This window comes from Mustela erminea, chromosome 13, assembly GCF_009829155.1.
Source record: "Mustela erminea isolate mMusErm1 chromosome 13, mMusErm1.Pri, whole genome shotgun sequence".
Classification (NCBI taxonomy): Eukaryota; Metazoa; Chordata; class Mammalia; order Carnivora; family Mustelidae; genus Mustela; species Mustela erminea.
In genome coordinates this window covers 44,757,079-44,770,574 of record NC_045626.1, presented here as the reverse complement: position 1 = coordinate 44,770,574, position 13,496 = coordinate 44,757,079, and the positions used below count along the sequence as shown (strand labels likewise).

Below are 13,496 nucleotides of genomic sequence, written 5' to 3'. Positions count from 1 at the left end.
TTTAAACTACACATACATTTCAGTGCTAACTGTATACGAGGTTCTATGTTCAGTTCCATGGATACAGTGGAAAATAAGGTAGACACAGTACCTCTCCTGGAAATTAAAGAGATTTTGAGAATTTCCTTAGGTTGTTCTGGGCTTAATTTTCTCCAACAACATTATTTTTGTAAACTGAGGCATACATATGTAAAAACAAATTTGGCAAGTTAAAAAGAAGGTAAAAATCACTTGAAAACATGTGATCCTACTTTTAAAAGATGAAATTTAATAAAGTTAATGGAAGTTCTGTTTTGACAAATCCACTGTGTAAATGGGGAGTAGAGAAGATGTGCCATAAGGGATAGTAGAATCTGGGATAAAAACTTTCTGATTGATTTTAAGTTTTTCTTTTTTTAAAAAATAAGGATTTTGTTTATTTATTTGACAGGGAAAGGGAGATAGCAAGAGAGAGCAAAAGCAGAGGGAGCAGCAGGCAGACAGAGAGGAAGAAGCAGGCTCCTTGCTGAGCAGAGAGCCCAACTTGGGGCTCCATCCCAGGATTCTGGGATCATGATCGAAGTACAGACTGCAGACACTTAATCAACTGAGTCACCCAGGCGCCCCTTAAATTTTTCTTTTATTCACTCAAAGAATTATTGGAATGAGAGAAAAAGAAATTTAAGTGACTTTAAGCTCAGTAAGGGGAACTATGATATAAAAAATTAAAGGAATTGGGGCCTTGGTGCCTGATCAAGAAAACAACTTTGAGTATGTTTATCTGCCTTTAAGTGTTTAAAGGACTGCCTGTGGAGATGAAAGTAGGCTTATTTTGTGTGCTTGCACAAGGGACCTATCTGTGAATATTATGGGAAGAATAGTTTTTTGGTTCTGTATTAAGTAATAACTTTGTATTTCTACTCTACTTGGGAGGGGGTGAAATTTGTACATCTCCACCGACTTAACCCTAGACTTCAGTAGAGACTAGAAGGGTACCATTTAGGCAATTACGTGTAGGTATTAAATTATAATAGGTGAATTCTGAAAGTTTTTTGGCCCTTAGATTTGTGTGATCCTTTCAGGGTCAGTATTTACCAATGCTAGGAAGCTGGACAAATCAGAACCACCATCCAGATCAACTTGTGGCCAAGACAAAATAAGAAAGTCATCTTGGGATGACGTAGCAGTTCACTGGGCAGATGAGTAGAGTAGTATGTTAAATTATGTACCAAGTAGAGAGAGCACTGGACCACTTTACACTTTAACATCTTAATATTTTTAGAGGAAACGTGCTCTGTAACCTAATGTATGATTGCTTTCTTTCAACATGTCTGTAGGATAAGTAGGCAAACTGATTATTCTTTTATGATTGGAAAATGAGTCAATTTATCAGGATTTGATTCAGAGAGATGTGGTAGCTGGTTTTCAGTTTCAGTTTCCTTTATATGTTTATGAGTGCTTTTCACTAAGTTGCTCTTTAGAGCTGGGCCTTTGGGATAAACACTTCAGTTAAAAGAGCATTGACTAGATGAGCTTTTGTTATTTTATTCTCAGTATTGTCTTCAACTATTCTAGTAGTACTTCCTACTGAAGTTTTGAGTATTTCATTGAAGAAAAGGTTGGATTGTGGACCTTTTGGTATTAATAAGAGTTATTACTACTATTGATAACTTTAAAATTCAAAAGCCTGCTTGGAAGTATTGTATCATTTAATCCTGTTATTGATCATGGAAGGTAGGAAGTCTCTTGACCCACTAATATGGGGTGTCTTAACATTTATTTAGATCTTTAATTTCTTTCAACAACATTTTGTAGTTTCCAGAGTATTGGTATTGTACTTATTTTGTTAAATTTATCAGTATATTATTTTTTTTGGTGCTATTGTAAATGAAATTGTTTTGTTTCATGTAATCATTCATTGCAAATGTATAAAAATACAGCAGATTTTTTACATTGATTCTGTATCTTGCCACCTAACTGAACTTACTAGTTTTAATAGTTTTTTCATGGGTTTGTTAGGATTTCAACATAGAAGATCATATAATATGTGAATAGGTAGTTTAGCTTCTCTCTTTGAATGCCTTTTATTTCATTTTCTTGCTGAATTGCCCTGGTTAGAACTCTCAGAACAATGTTGAATGGAAGTAGTGATTGCAAGCATTCTTGTCTCATTTTTCATCACAGGTATCTTGTCTTACTCCTCATCTTAAGGGGAAAGCATTTAGTCTTTAACCATTACATGCAGTGTTAAGTGAGAGGTTTTTTCAAATCTCTTTTACCAGGTTGAGGAAGTTTGCTTTTATTCCTGTTTTGTTGAGTGTTTTCATCATGAAGAAAAGGGGTGTTAGATTTTGTCAAGTGCCTTTTCTGCATCTGTTGAGATGATATAGAGCTTTTGTCCTATATTGATATGCTGTTTTACAGTAATGTTTGTGTGTTAGGCCAGCCTTCCACACTGAGATAAATATTTCTTGATGAAGTATAACACTTTTTTTGTGCTGCTGTATTCACTTTGCTAGTACTTTGTTGGGACTTTCTGCACCTATAATTATAAGGCCTATTGGTCTCTAGTTTTTTTGTGATGTCTTACGTGGTTTTGGTATCAGGTTACTACTGATCTTACAAAATGAGTTGATACATGTTCTCTTCTATTTTGGAAGAGTTTATGAATGATTAGTATTAATTTTTCTTTGGATGTTCGGTAGAATTCACCAGTGGAGCCATCTGGACCTGGGCTTATCTTGCAGATACTTTTTTGATTAGTAATTCAAATCATTTGTTAGAGACCTCTTCAGGTTGCCCATTTTCTTTTCCTTTTTTTTTTTTTTTAAGATTTTATTTATTAGAGAACAAGAGAGCACAAGTGGTGGGGGAGGGACAGAGGGAGTAGCAGGGAGCCTGATGTGGGGCTCCATCCCAGAACTTGGGATCATGACTTGAGCTGAGGCAGATGCTTAACCCACTGAGCCACACAGGCATGCCTAGACTGCCTATTTTCTTGAGTCAGTTATAGTAGTTTTTTGTTTTTAGGAATTTGTCCATTTCATGTAAGTCATTTAATTTATTGGTTTTAATTATTCATAGTATTATTCTCCTATTATCCTAGTAATGTCCCTTCTTTCATTCCTGGTTTTAGTAATTTGAGCATTCTTTTTTCTTAGTCAGTCTGGAAAAGGTTTTTAAGTTTTGTGGGTCTTTTCCTAGAACCAGTTTTTATTTTTAGTTTTCTCAATTGTTTTTTATACTGTCTATTTACCTCTGCTCTAATCTTTATTATAAATTTTTCATCTGCTTCCTTTAGTTTTTATTTTGCTCTTTTCCTCCAGTATCTTAAGATGGTAGTTTAAGTTATTGATTTGAATCTTCCTTTTTTTTTTTTTTTTTTAAACAGTAGGCTTCACACCTAGTGGAGCTTAAACTCATGACGCTGAGATCAAGACTTGAGCTAAGATCAAGAGTAAGATGCTTAACTGACTGAGCTACCTAGGTGCCCCTTGAATGTTCCTTTTTAAGAGAGGGAGGGAGGAGTGTTGGGGGAGGGGCATAGGAAGTGGGAGAGAGAGAGAATCTTAAGCGGGATCCATGCCCAGCACAGAGCCCAGTAGGGCTTGATTGATCTTGTGACTCTGAGATCATGACTAAGCCAAAATCAAGTGTTGGGATGCTTAACTTACAGAGCCATCCAGGCACTCCCCTTTTAAATTCTGCCATTTGTAACTGTAAATGTCCCTCTAAGCTCTGCTTTATCTGCATTTCCTAAATTTTTGTTTATTATGTCTTCATTTTCACTCATTTCAAGGTATTTTCCCATTTCCCTTGTGATTTCTTCACTGACAAATGACTACTTAGGAGTAATTAATTTCTAAGTATTAGTGAGTTCCCCTTTCTTTTTGTTGTTGATTTCAAATTTCATTCCAGTATAGTTGGAGACTATACATTGTATAATTTCAGTCTTTTAAAATTTACCGGGGCTTGTTTTATGTTCTAGCATGTGTTCTATCCTGAGAATGTTCCATGTGCACTTAAGGAGAATGTTGTTATTGGGTGGAGTGTTCTATAGATGTGTTTTAGGTTTGTTTGGTTTATGTATTGTTAAAGTATTTGATTTCCTTGTTAATCTTTTATGTAGTTCTCTATGCTTTGTTGAAATGGGGTATTTAAGTATCTCAATTATTATCGTTAAATTTCTGTTTTTCCCTTCCTTTATGGCAGCTTTTGCTTTGTATATTTTGGGCTGTTTTTTGTTGCATATATGTTTATAATTGTTAATATTCCTGATCTATTGGATGTTTTATCAATTATAAAATGCCAACTTTTTTTTTTTTTAAAGATTTTATTTATTTATTTGACAGAGATCACAAGTAGGCAGAGAGGCAGGCAGAGAGAGAGGAGGAAACAGGCTCCCTGCTGAGCAGAGATCCCGATGCGGGGCTTGATCCCAGGACCCTGGGATCATAACCTGAGCCGAAGGCAGAGGCTTTAACCCACTGAGCCACCCAGGCGCCCCTCAAATGCCAACTATTTATCTCTAGTAACACTTTTGACTATTTCGTTTGATATTAGTATAGACATGCTAGCTTTCTTATGGTTGCTGTTCTATGATATGTCATTTACTTTCAACTTTGTTTTATATGAGTCTAAAGTGTGTATTCTGTAGGTAGCATATAGTTGGATCTTAACCTTTTTTTGGTCTGGTTTGGCACTTTTGCCTTTTATTGGATTATTTAATCCATTAATATGTAATGTTACTTAATATAGTTAGGACTAGGTCCGCCATTTATTTTTGTTTCTACATATCCTCTCCTTTTTGTTCCTCTATTCCTTTTTTCCTGCTTTCCTTTGTATTAAGTGAATATTTTTGGGCGCCTGGGTGGCTCAGTGGGTTAAGCTGCTGCCTTCGGCTCAGGTCATGATCTCAGGGTCCTGGGATCGAGTCCTGCATCGGGCTCTCTGCTCAGCAGGGAGCCTGCTTCCCTCTCTCTCTCTCTGCCTGCCTCTCCGTCTACTTGTGATTTCTCTCTGTCAAATAAATAAAATCTTAAAAAAAAAAAATAAGTGAATATTTTCTAGAGTGATGCTTTGTTTTCTTTATCATTTTTTGATATATATATTTTGTGGTTGTAGAGGTTACAAAATATATCTAATATAGTGTATATATCTCTAATAAATTTATAATAACTTATTTGAATGAAATATAGAAACATATCTATTTAGCTTATTTTCTTCCCACTTTTTATTTATTTTTATTTATTTTAAGGTTTTATTATTTGACAGAGAGAGACTGTGAGAGAGGGAATACAAGCAGGTGAAATGGGAGAGAGAGAGAGAGAGAGAAGCAGGCTTCCCGTTGAGCAGGGACCCAGATGCTGGGCTTGATCCCAGGACCCTAAGATCATCACCTGAGCTGAAGGCAAATGCCTAAGGACTGAGCCACCCAGGTGCCCCCTTCCCACTTTACAATTTTTGTGCTATTATTGCTCTAAATATCGCATCTAGGTTGTTAGAAACCCAATACCTTGTTATAATTATTACCTTATATAACTTCATGTTTTTTAAAGAAACTGACAGAAGAAAGGAGCACAAAGACATATTTGTAGCATTTGTCTTATTACTTTCTTAGTTACCATTTCTGGTTTTCTTAATTTGCTTTCAACCAGAGTCATTTCCTTAGTGTGATACAACTTTAGTCCCACCTACTTCCTTTCTGCTGTTATTTTATTTTTTTTTTTTAAAGATTTTATTTATTTATTTGACAGAGAGAAATCACAAGTAGACGGAGAGGCAGGCAGAGAGAGAGAGAGGGAAGCAGGCTCCCCGCTGAGCAGAGAGCCCGATGTGGGACTCGATCCCAGGACCTTGAGATCATGACCTGAGCCGAAGGCAGCGGCTTAACCCACTGAGCCACCCAGGTGCCCCCCTTTCTGCTGTTATTCACAAATATATTACATTTTGATGTTATGGGTCCAAATCTGTAATTATATACATAGTTTTCTATACAATTTTTTAAAAGATTTTACTTATTCATCTGACAGAGAGAGAGAGAGAGACAGTGAGAGAAGGAAAATGAGCAGGAGGAGTGGGAAAGGGAGAAGCAGGCTTCCCACTGAGCAGGGAGCCCCATGTGGGGCTTGATCCCAGGACCCCAGGATCATGACCTTAGCCAAAGGCAGATGCCCAATGACTGAGCCACCCAGGTGCCCCTACAATTTTTTAAAAGAAATTAAGAGAAGAAAACAGAATAGGTATATATATTGTCAAATTATATAATTACCTTTACCAGTGCCCTTTCTCATTTTCATGTGAATTTGAATTACTTTCTAGGATCACTTCTTTTGAGCGGGACAACTTTATTTAGTATTTCTTATATGATGTGTCTGCTGGCTAACCAATCCACTCAGTTTTTATCTGGGAATGTCTTTTTTTGTTTTGTTTTGTTAAGATTTTACTTATTTATTTGACAGAGAAAGAAAAGGGGGGAGTGAGAGGGAGGAGGAGAAGCAGGCTCTTCGCTGAGCAGAGAGAACAACGTGGAGCTTGATCCCAGGACCCTGGGATCATGACCAGGTCAAAGGCAGACACATAACTGACTGAGCCACCCAGGTGCCCTTATCTGGGAATGTCCTTCCTTTGCCTTCAATTTTGAGAGATATTTTTAATGAGTATCTGATTGTTGGTTGATTTTTTTTTTTTTTTTTTTTTTTTTTTTTTGCTTTTCAGCAAGTGGAATATGTCATTTCACTGCTTCCTGGCCTCCATTGTTTCTGATGAGAGGTCAGCTGTTAATCCTATTGGGGTTCTCTTATAAATAGCAAGTCATTTTTGTCTTGCTGTTCTCAAGATTTTCTTTTATTAGTTAAACATTTTTATTATGAAGTGTCTTGGTGTAGATCTCTTTAAAATGTGTTAGAATTTGTTGAGCTATTTGGACATCTAGATTATTCTTTGTCAAATTTGGTGAGTTGTCAGCCATTAATTCTTTGAATACTTTTTTGTTTCTTTATCTTTCCCTTTCTGTTTCTCTTGTCCTCCCTATTTGGTACTCAAATTATGCCTGTGTTGCTGTGCATTTCAGTGGTACACATTTTTCTGAGGCTGTGTTCATTTTTCTTTTCTTTTCTTTTTTTTTAAAAGATTTTATTTATTTATTTGATAGAGATCACAAGTAGGCAGAGAGGCAGGCAGAGCGGGGTAGGGAAGCAGGCTCCCTGTTGAGCAGAGAGCCTGATGTGGGGCTTGATCCCAGCACCCTGAGATCTTGACCTGAGCTGAAGGCAGAGGCTTAACCCACTTAGCCACCCGGGTACCCCTCTTCATTCTTTTTTCTCCCCATTCTTTGGATTTAAAAATCTCTGTTGATTTATCTTCAAGCTCACTGATATTCTCCTCGTTCGATTTCACTGTTGAATCCCCCAGTGGATTTTTTTGTTAACTGTATTTTTTAACTGTAGAAGTTATTTTGTTTTAATAATAGCTGTCTTTTAAAAAAATATATATTTATTTATTTGACAGAGAGAGAGAGATCACAAGTAGGCAGAGAGGTAGGCAGAGAGCTGGGGGGGGGGGGGGAAGCAGGCTCCCTGCTCAGCAGGCCTCGATCCCAGGACCCTGAGATCATGACCTGAGCTGAAGGTAGAGGCTTAACCCACTGAGCCATCCAGGCACCCAATAATATCTATCTTTCTAGCAATACTCTCTGTTTGATGATATCATACCTTCCTTCACTTGTTTAAGCATAGTCTCCTTTAATCTTTTGAGCATATTTATAATGTTTACTTTGAAGTTTTGTTGTTAGATCAGACAGCCAGTCCTTCTCAGGTCGTTTTTGTTGCCTGCCCTTTTCCCTATGTGTCATACTTTTCTTTCTCTTTGCATGTTGTGTAACTTGTTATTCAAAACTAACATATTGGGGCACCTGGGTGGCTCAGTTGGCTAAGTGTCTGCTTTGGCTCAGGTCATGATCTCAGGGTCCTGGGATGGGGCATTGGACTCCCTGCTCAGTGGGGAGTTTGCTTCTCTTTCTCCTTCTGTTCCCCTTCAAAAATGAATAGATAAAAATCTTCAAAAACTTTAATATATTGCAACAACTCTGGATACTGCCCCATGTTCCCATGAGTGTATTATTGTTGTTTGCTTTTTTTTTTTAAATATCTGACTACTTTATTCTGGTGAAGTCTTTTTTTCCCCACAGTGGGTACCCTTTGATGTTGCTCCTCAGAGGGCACAACCTTGGGCATAAGTTCAACCACCCTGGAATAACAGGGCTCTCTTTTGACTTTCTCTTTCTCTGATTTCTCTGTTCAAAGTTGTGTGTCTCTCTTGGTATCACAGCCAGGTATTAGGCTCTACTTTTGCAATCCAATTACCCTATTGTTTTCAGCAATGCCATAGGGCCCAACTTGCTCCATAGTCTGATCCAATTAAATTTAGGCTCCTTTACAGGGATAATTTTTGAGGTTATTGTTTGAGGTTTGCTCTGACATCAAGAGGGCCCTTCTTACTTGTTGTTTTTCTGGTTTTCTCTGATAAACTAGCATTGGGCCTATGGCTTAGCTTGTATCTGTCATGAAGCTACCATCCTTATTTTAATTGTTTTGTTGTATTTGAGAGTTCTCTTACCTTTGAGCTTCCCCACTGTGTTGAAATACAGTCAGTTTCCTTACAGAGATATTTGGAGCAGGCATCAGGCCTGTGGAATGCTTCTTTATGGGCAGTATCCCTGCTTTAAGAGTGGGGTACTGGGCTACCACCTTCTTGTCTTTATCTGCTTACTTCTTCCAACACGGAACCTCCATCCTACAAAAAAACTGAGGTGAGGGAGAGTGGGGTCCAGAAACTTTTAGTGCGCCATCTGTGAGGTAGCGCCTTCCCTTTATGAGTGGAGATGAGTAAAAGAAGCCTAGAAATCTTTGGATGCACTTGTCTCAAATTTGTCCTCTGCTGTATGTATCTCAGTGTGGGGGAGATCAGAAATGCTGGTGGCCTGTTCCTCCCAGAGAGATACCATAGTCCTCAACTGGGAGCTTGGAGGAGAGGCTCTTTGTTTGCCACACTGTCTGATCTGAGAAGGGAAAGGGAGTGAGTCATGGTTCCGATGCCACTCTCTCTGGCTGTGCTTACTTAGTTTTAGTAAATCCTCTTTAATAACAGTAGTCATTTTCTATATGCCTTCAGGCAATTTCCAAAGACTTTAAATGGTTGTTTTTAAAAATAATTTTCACCAGTTATGTTTCCTTTGCTGGGGAGCAGGTTTGTTGAGCTCTTCATGCTTCCATTCTGGAAATGGAACTTCAGCTATTCTTATTTGCACCTCCTACTGACATGGACAAGAATTTCTTTAGATTAGAAATACTGGGTTAAAGAGTGTGCAAATGGGAATCAATTTGGCACAATCTTGTAAAGTTGAACAAAGCAATTGTACCAAATTATATTACCATCATCAAGATGGTAGAGTTCCTGTTGCTGCACATCTAACACTTCATATTGTCATTGGACTAATTAATTTGTCTAGATAGATACAAAGTGATACCTCACTGTGGTCTTAATTTACTTTTCCTTGTCATTGCCATCTGTGTTTTGTTGGCCTTTTGGATATTTGTCCTTTGAACATAAGTGAACTAAAATTTTCTCCCATTTTGTCTTCTGTCTTTTTTTTTTTAACCTGATAGTGTCTTCTGCTAAACAAAAGGTTTTTTTTTAATATATTCAAAAGCAACAGACTTATTTAAGAAATTCTTCCCTATCTCAAGTTTAGAAAGGTAATTTTCTACACTATCTAAGAGTTTAAAAGGTTTTACTTTTTACCTTTGTATTTTTTTTTTAATTTTTTTTTAAAAATTTATTTGACACAGAGAGAGATCACAAGCAGGCAGAGAGGCAGGCAGAGAGAGAGAGAGGGAAGCAGGCTCCCTGCTGAGCAGAGAGCCCGATGCGGGACTCAATCCCAGGACCCTGAGATCATGACCTGAGCCGAAGGCAGCGGCTTAACCCACTGAGCCACCCAGGCGCCCTACCTTTGTATTCTTAATGCCCTTGGGGTTTTGTGTGTGGTTTGAAACTTTTAACCTTTTTCATATAGATAACTTAATGACACAGTGTTATTTATTGAATAGTTGTTCTTTTTCTCACTAGTCTGCAGTGCCTTCTAGGAGAAATTGATATGACATATCTGAAAGAGTCTGTTTTGGAATTCTCCAGTTTATTCCAGTGGTTACTTTGTGTAGTCTGGTTCTATTACCATACCATCTTACTGTTTTATAGTTTGATGTCATGAAGAAAAAGCGTTTGGCTTCTTTTAAGTAGCTTTGAGTGAAAACATTTTTTCCATATTGAGTGAAAACGTAATGATTAGTATACATGGAGTTCAGTATGTATTAATCACTTTTTCAGAGCATTTTACAGCGTTGAAAGAAATGATCAGAGCACAAAATATATGACGATTGTTTCATTTATTAGCTTAGAAGTCCTGTTTTGTTTTCTTTTAACTCTAGGAACAGTTTTGATCAAAAGTAACAGTGGCCAGTTGATGTTGGTATCTCCTCAGCAAGCTGTGACAAGAGCAGAGACAACTACTAACATGACTTCAAGGCCAGCTGTACCAGCAAATACTCATACAGTCAAAATCTGTACAATGCCGGTAATATTTCTTAGGTTTTTTTTTTAATTCTCCTTAATTTTTCAGCTATTTTCTTCATATAAATGTGTATGTATTTGTCAAAAATAATAGATTCTGCTCAATTTTTTGAATTAAGCCACTTTTTTTTTAAGATTTTATTTATTTATTTGACAGAGATCACACACAAGTAGGCAGAGAGGCAGGCAGGGGTTGTTGGGTGCTGTGGAGGCAGGCTCCCTGCTGAGCAGAGAGCCTAATGCTGGGCTCCATCCCAGAACCCTGGGATCATGAGCTGAGTCGAAGGCAGAGGCTTTAATCCACTGAGCCACCTAAGCACCCCGATTAAGCCACTTTCTTTAAACATGTTAATTAAGGTGTTTAGTTTTGTCGTTTGGTAATTGCTAAAATAATAATGATTCAGTCTTCATATTCAAAGATTTTATCAAGGGAATAATCAGGGAAATGTTCAGTGGGCTATTTGTATCTCTGAATGGAAAGAAAATAATCATTCTGTTTCAATTTTAGTTTGTGGTAAAATATTAACACTACAGTTTATAGTATTCAATTTTATACATATCTTACAGGACTGATTTTTTAAGAAATTCAGAAATCTGTAATATTTCATTAGTTGGTGGTGTTAGTACATACATGATAATTTTTACAGATAACTAAAATTTATCTTGTGTGTCAGGTTAAAAAAATTTTTTTTACACAAAAAAAGGAAAGAAAAAGAAAAAATACAATAAACAAAAAAATTCAATAAAAAATTTTAATGGTATCTTTCTCAGTAAAATAAATGCTGACTATAGTATAACGTTTTCTTGACGAGTCAGGCTCATCCTCAGGAAGGATTGCATAGTATCCTGTGGTAATATTCTTTGGTAGTTCTGTCCACTTCCCCTGCTAGCCCACATTTTATGCTTTCCTAGTATTTGGTTCCAGGTTCCTGACTATTTTCTCTGTTACTGTTATCGTTCAGTGACAGCTGCTCCTTTCCTTTCTAATTTGCTTTATCAGCTGCTGTGAGTTGAGAATATAGATTTTTATTTATAATTAGATGATAAATAAGAATACATTTATCTTCTCTAGAAGCCAAAGAATAAAGTTCAAGATTTTAATGTTAAAATACTGTGATATTTATTTGTTAAATCATTTGCCACCTTAGGAGTACGAAATGGGTGTCAGTTGGCCAGTTGACCAGTTAGTTAGGTTCATAGTGGTGAATGTGCTTAAAATCTATAAGGTTGGAAAGCCAGTTATAACAAAGAAGTTTGCTATGGTGAAGTGTTTTAATGTTTAATGTTTTTCTGCAGCACTGATTGATTTAAAATTATGAGTGCTGATGACTATTCTCTCTCCTTTCTCCCCCTTCCAGAATTCTAGTTCACAGTTAATTAAGAAAGTGGCAGTGGCACCTGTTAAAAAATTGGCACAAATAGGAACTACTGTGGTAACCACTGTTCCAAAGCCTTCCTCAGTACAAGTAAGTTGTGACTGACTTGTGTTCATGCATGCACTGGTTTTTTGTCTCATCATCTTTCTCTGAGTTGCCACAATGACCATGTGACCTTGAAGAAAGCAAGTCAGTGATACTTGGTGACACTTACCAAAGTGGGAACTATTGGAGGTGTGGAAAACACAAGATAAAGATGGTGTATATTCTTAAAATATCAGTTTTATTTGAATGTACTAAATTAATACAAATGCATCTAATAACCATATGTCAGTGTGTCTAGAAGCAGTTGCTGGGATAGAATACCTCATAGGAGGTATTTATTAATATCTGTGGAAGGGAAGGAGAGTAAAGACTTTGAATTAGATGCAGGCCCAGTAAAGCCGCTGCCAACTAGGTGGGGGGAAATATGGCCTGTCAGAGTTGTTCTACGGTGTGCCAGCATTGGTCAGCTGGGCCTTAATTCGCTCTCTGTGATAAGTCACTGGTTGTCAGCTCCACAGGGAGAGTTGTGCTGTTGGGCAAGGTAATTCTCTGTAGGTGAAACAAACTCTGAAAGAATTGGATCTGACATAATAGCGTTCCCAACAGCTGAGACAACAGAGATTTCCTTTTAAGGGCATATCATGGTTTAATTCTTGTGTCCCTGGGATCTACTTCCTGAACCATGTTAGAGGCCAGATCTTTTGGGATTCCAGTGGGTTTCTTCCTTGGGGAAACAAAGAAGAGGAGGTACTAGGATAAACTACAGTCCCCACCACTGTGGCTGATAGTCATCATGTCCTTCCTTCACTACCCTATTCTATTCATTCTAGATTCCCTCCAATCTCAATAACTCTGCTGGTCTTGGTAACTTAACTGGTAGTGTGACCAGACCTTCATCCCTGAGAGATCTGAGGTCCTAATCCCCATGCTTTCTTGAAGCAAGAGTTACTGGGTTTGTCCACTGGTCATACAATTGGGTAAGGAAACGCCAGCAGGTGCTTAACTGGATCACCTAGTTTCATTCACCACACATACTCTTCTCAGTCTTTATTGTGTAATAGCAACCCTACCTATTCTAGATGTAAGGTCACTTACCCCTGCCACAATAATGATTCTTACTGTTGTTCCCTGGATGCTAGGAACCTGAAGTACCCAGGAGGCAATCATCCATTCATGGATGATTTCCATTCATCCCTCTGCTCCTCTATTGCTTGGTGTATTTGTCCTATTGGAGACAGTACCATAAAGGATTTCTTGATACAGTTTACACTGAGTCTTGGAGTATGGAATTCCATCTTCCTTTAATACTGAGTTTGCACCTCACCTGTGCCCTCTACAGGCTGTTCTGATACTTTGTAGGCTGCCAGCTTCTAAGTCACACCCCCCAGACATTCATCATCAGTGCCAGTGTGGTCTTTCAAAGCATGGAAATAGAATGGGCTGGGCTATAATATCAGGAGTTATGTT

General features: G+C 37.6%; 1 protein-coding gene across 4 annotated transcripts in view; it reads left to right on the top strand.

Moving 5' to 3' along the window:
* Window positions 1-13,496, top strand: part of TAF4B (TATA-box binding protein associated factor 4b) — a 146,842-nt gene that overhangs the window by 5,871 nt on the left and 127,475 nt on the right. For 3 of the 4 annotated variants that reach the window (XM_032310461.1, XM_032310460.1, XM_032310459.1), the window contains exons 2-3: window positions 10,467-10,612; window positions 11,967-12,074. In XM_032310461.1, the coding sequence (XP_032166352.1) occupies window positions 10,467-10,612; window positions 11,967-12,074 (254 nt within the window). Of the gene's footprint in view, window positions 1-1,433; window positions 1,714-10,466; window positions 10,613-11,966; window positions 12,075-13,496 lie in introns of those variants that run through there. The other variant, XM_032310462.1, reaches the window with a different exon arrangement.